The sequence below is a fragment of the Cariama cristata genome, unplaced genomic scaffold (genome assembly GCF_000690535.1).
Source record: "Cariama cristata isolate BGI_N322 unplaced genomic scaffold, ASM69053v1 scaffold1420, whole genome shotgun sequence".
NCBI lineage: Eukaryota > Metazoa > Chordata > Aves > Cariamiformes > Cariamidae > Cariama > Cariama cristata.
In genome coordinates, this window is record NW_009596151.1 from 3,711 (window position 1) to 8,490 (window position 4,780).

Here is a 4,780-nt window from a genome sequence, read left to right on the forward strand (position 1 = left end):
CCGCTGCGTGGGGGGCTGCCGTCCCCGCTCCCGGCGATGCCGCTGTTCCTTGGGTGTCTGCGGGAAAGGTTTTTACAGCACCCCCACAGTAATGGGGTTTTCTTTAACATGAGATTTCGCCTTAAGGAAAAATAAGCGACCAATCTCTCATGGCAGGTTAACGTATCGGTCTGTAGCCGTGTTCCAGGGACTGCCTTAGCCACACTTGTGCCCTTTCCTACTGACACCGATAATGTAGTCATCAATGCCCAGCCACACGCTGGTGTGTTGCATCAGCGTGCTGCTGTCGGCGGTTTTGCCAAGGGGCATTTTTCTGATTCTGAGCGCAGGGATTTACAGTTACAAGACGTGAATTCCACGCTTGGCTCAGTTTGACTCTGGCTGTGGACAAATCTTAACCTTTGTCCTAATCTTCCTAAAATAGCAATAATAAATCTGCTTTGCACAGAGCGACCTGAGACCTGTGCAGAAGGTGCTACGGCAGTGCCGTTCTTTGGAAATAGCTCTCTGTTTTTTGATCTTCAGCATAGGCCTTGGTCTGAATAGCTGCACTCTGGCAGAGGTCGCAAGCTTGTTGCAAAGTAGTAGACCTTAGGCCTTAGAAACAGCATGGTGAGCATTTTATAGAATGGTTAAATGAGTCTGTATTGGGTTTGAAGGTTGCATTCTTCAGACCTTAAAATATTAAAGTTGATTCTAGTTTTCGTTCATTGTTGTTGCGAGGTGGATCTTAAAAAGTGTTGATCTAAAGAGTCTCTGTCTAGTACGTTAAAATGTAAGGTATGGCTAAACTGAGTTCTTGAAGGCCCAGTCTTCCCCTGCTGTTCACTGTAGGTGTGAGCGATGTTGCAGGACCTTTTAAAGGGTTTGGGGGGTGGTTTGTTTCTTTTTTTTTATTTAGGGATTTTTTTCTTGTTGGGAGGGCAGGGCAGGCTGGGGTCTGTAGCTTTCAACTCCCCTATGAACCACCTAGTACTCCAATGTCAGCAATTCATCTTATGTTTGTGCCTGCTGGAGCTGTTTGTAACAGTAACCAAATTGTTGATAGGTAAGTGCAGGATCAGAAATGAGCGTAAGGTTTTTGGCAGGGCAGTTAGGGTGAGGTGGCTGATAAAGAATATGACAGCAGCTGGCTGCAGGCCAAGAGCTGGGAACTTGAAAGTGTGTGTACAGTCTGCATCCTCCAGGTGACCCCTGGGAGGAGGAGAACTTGGCTAGCAACATGGGACAGGGAGGGGTGGCGTCAGGTTGGCAGTTTTGGTAAGTGTCTCTTGTCTCCTGTGACTTGTGTTGCCCAGATCTTTGTTCTCATTCCAGCACAGACCAAGTGAAAGGTGTGTTGACGCTGCAGGGAGATGCCCTGTGTCAAGCTGTGAGTACTTGCTGTGCTTCTTGCTTTGTACTACCATCCCTGGGTGGGAGTCATCCTTATTACACTTTGATGACCTCCAGGGAGAGGTCATCCTTATTCTACTTTACCAGTGATCAATAAGTATTCTTTGTCAGTCTTCCCTAATAAGCCCTAAATCCTTAACGTGGCAGCAACTGTTGAAATTTGTCAAGATCCAGCATCTAACGCCCCTCACACACACACTCTGTGTTGAGTGGTGGGGTTGGCTTTCCTGGGGATTCCTTGCCTTTCCCACCTTTGTTGTGTAATATCAGATTTCCTTGGGGGCCTTCTGAGATGCGTCATGTGTCCTGCCTGGATCCTGAATCACTAAATGCCTTTCAACTTATCCTTTGTATTAACATTTTCCTGTCTGAAGGAAGGAGGACTGAGGTTCTGGCCATGCCAGGACTGCTGAAGGCAGCTTGTCAAGATGGTCTGGAAGACAGAATGGAGTGGGACTGACAGTCTCCATGTTTTGCATACAGGGATTGCGTGCTCTCACCTGTTTGTTTCTTTCTTCAAGGATGTTAATCTGAAAATGCCCAGAAATAATCAGCTCCTGCACTTTGCATTTCGGGAAGACAAGCAGTGGAAATTGCAGCAGGTACTATTACCTTTAGATGCCAACTCCTCTGTAGCATCTCCGCCCCCCAAGCCCCTCGCTTTCTGACAGAGAAGGTTATGTCCATCCCACGTTAGCTCCAGTGGTAAAAGCTAAGGGAGGAAACAGATGCAATTAAGTTAAGTTATGGTGCTAGGAGAGGGAGATGGATTCTGCTTGTTCCTGAAACACTGACGAGCTGAAGGCTGTCTGCATAGCAGTTGTAATCCTTTAAAAGGATTGCCTAGGGTGCCTGTGCAGTACTGGCCTTGTGTATGCTTGTAAAACCCAAGGTAGCAGGGCAAAGAGCAACTTCAGAGGCTTTGAGTAGCTTGCTGTCATTCTCTTACAGAAGCATTTCTTTATGCTGAGAACAAATCTCCCTGCATCGTGCTCTTGTAGCATAGATGAGTTCCCTCAGCTAAGGAATTAAAGGGATCTGACTACCAGAACATTGAATCTTTCCCACCGTTTTGCTGGGAGATACCTGATTTCAAGACCTGATCTAGTGCCTGATCTTGAAGATCTTTGAGGTGTTGGAGCGAGTCCAGAGAAGGGCAATGAAGGTGGTGAAGGGTCTGGAGCACAAGTCTGATGGGGAGCGGCTGAGAAAGCTGGGGGTGTTTGGTCTGGAGAAGAGGAGGCTGAGGGGAGACCTGATCGCTCTGTACAATGACCTGAAAGGAGGGGGTAGTCAGGTGGGGGTCGGCCTCTTCTCCCAAGTAACCAGTGATAGGACAAGAGGAAATGGCCTCAAGTTGCCCCAGGGGAGGTTTAGGTTGGGTATTAGGAAGAATTTCTTCACCAAAAGGGTTGTCAAGCACTGGAAGAGGCTGCCCAGGGCAGTGGTGGAGTCACCATCCCTGGAGGTATTTAAGAGACACGTAGGTGTGGTGCTTTGGGACATGGTTTAGTGGTGGGCTTGGCCATGCTAGGTTTATGGTTGGACTCCGTGATCTTAAAGGTCCTTTCCAACCTAAACGATTCTATGATTTTGTGACATAGTTTCCCACAGATACTTTGTCATAGCTGAGTAGGTTGGAGAAAGATGTATTCCATTTGTTTCACTGTGTCATGGCTCAGATTTTTCTAAGTGATCAGTGCATTTGGTATTGAGTGCAATTTCCAACAACAGCAGAGTGAAAGCTCTACTTGGTAGCTTTGTAGAAATCTAGAAAATTGTGTACTTGAGATGTTAATGCCAAACTTGACTGAGTTTGTTTATGCCTCACATCAAGGCAAGGAAGTTTTTATGATAACACTCAGCAGCGCATCCTATTTTGCGGCTGTTTTGTACTGCTGCCTGGTTGGTAGGCTTCTACCAGCTTTTATGGAAAACACCTTCCTTTATTTGCTTGAAGAATTTAGTGTTTTAATGTTGTTCAGATGTGGAATGTGAGTGCCTAAAGGACTCTGCGCAGAAGCATTTACAGTGATTATGTGGCAATCTTTGGCCTGTCTGAATTAAAAATTAACATCTCGAAGTATTGTGAGTTTCTTCCCTTAGTGAGTGATGCCAGTTGGAGTTTTATTTCTCTGTGCAGAGTAAAGTCATTGGTAAGAAATTGTAGTATAAGCACATTTTTCAGGAACACAAGTGCAGGCACACAAGTTTTGAGGAACTTGATTAGAAAACAGAGGGAAATCAAGGGGGAATAGGAATGAAGCAAGTCCTTATAATAGCAGGATTGACATTGCTGGATTGAGTAACACTGCCAGGAACCATTTAGCTTGCTCAAAAGCATCTGGGAGATGTAAAGGCTGGAGGTGGTGATGTTTGGAGATGCCACAGCCCAAGTACCTGCAGCGTCTCTGCAATATGCAGCACGATGGCTGCTTCTTGATGCTGGAGATAACTCTCAACCACAACAATTATAGTTTAGAACTCTGCAATACTGGCAGAGATGTTATATTGGAAATCAGCGTTTGCTGCTCATTGCTGCTATTGATGTAATTTACGTCATTGGTTTTAGCGCTAATATTTCCTAAGGAAGAAATCATTATTCATGTTGCTAGACCTGACTGGCGCGTACCACCAACAGTGAGAATTCCTACCTGAACAGTCATGATCAGACTCCTTGCAGGATGGGAGTGCCTGATGTCACTGTTCCTTCAGGGCAGCAGCAATATTTATATTGACAATCCAGGTTGTAGACCATTTTGCATCTCCAGTCCTTCAGTGAAGAACCCAATAATGCATCTGGGCAGCAGTGGTAGATTTGTGTTAGTGAGTGTCTGGTACTTGGAGAGAAATGGCCTTAACATGTGAGAAGTCACCGTTTTCTTTGGGCCAACCAGATAATCAGGGAAACTTCTACTTCCTAGTGCGTATTATAGAGAGTGTTTCTTTAATAGCTCTGCGTTTGTACCTTTGCAGATCCAGGATGCTAGAAACCATGTTAACCAAGCCATTTACCTGCTTATGAACAGAGATGTAAACTACCAGTTCAAAACAGGCTCGGAGGTTCTCAAGGTGAGGAGAAAGCCCTCTACTTGGGTAGGAATGTGCATTTTTCTTCCCTCCATTTGTTGTTTTAAACACAGGTAATGCACGTTACTGTCTTGAGTCTCTTACTGGAAATGGATTTCCCAGTTGTATCCATATGTACCTATGTCAAGGAGTATCCATGTGACCTCATATTTGATCTGAATCTATACCAGCATCAGTAACGGGGTTGTACGTCATGGTGAATGGTAATCTGAGCAGTTGGTGCCCTGTTGCACAGCAATGATATTCTGGGAGCATCTCCCTCGATCTTTTTTTTGGACAATGTGGTTATACAGCT

At 45.5% G+C, this 4,780-nt stretch overlaps 1 protein-coding gene across 1 annotated transcript in view; it reads left to right on the forward strand.

Annotated features, from left to right (window-relative positions):
- The window catches only part of ROGDI (rogdi homolog (Drosophila)), a gene marked incomplete at its 5' end in the record, with an annotated part of 10,303 nt that overhangs the window by 1,509 nt on the left and 4,014 nt on the right, over positions 1 to 4,780 (forward strand). Inside the window, 3 exons of the mRNA XM_009704624.1 lie at positions 1,299 to 1,372; positions 1,917 to 1,997; positions 4,372 to 4,467. Coding sequence (XP_009702926.1) covers positions 1,299 to 1,372; positions 1,917 to 1,997; positions 4,372 to 4,467 — 251 coding nt within the window. The remainder of the gene's footprint in view (positions 1 to 1,298; positions 1,373 to 1,916; positions 1,998 to 4,371; positions 4,468 to 4,780) is intronic.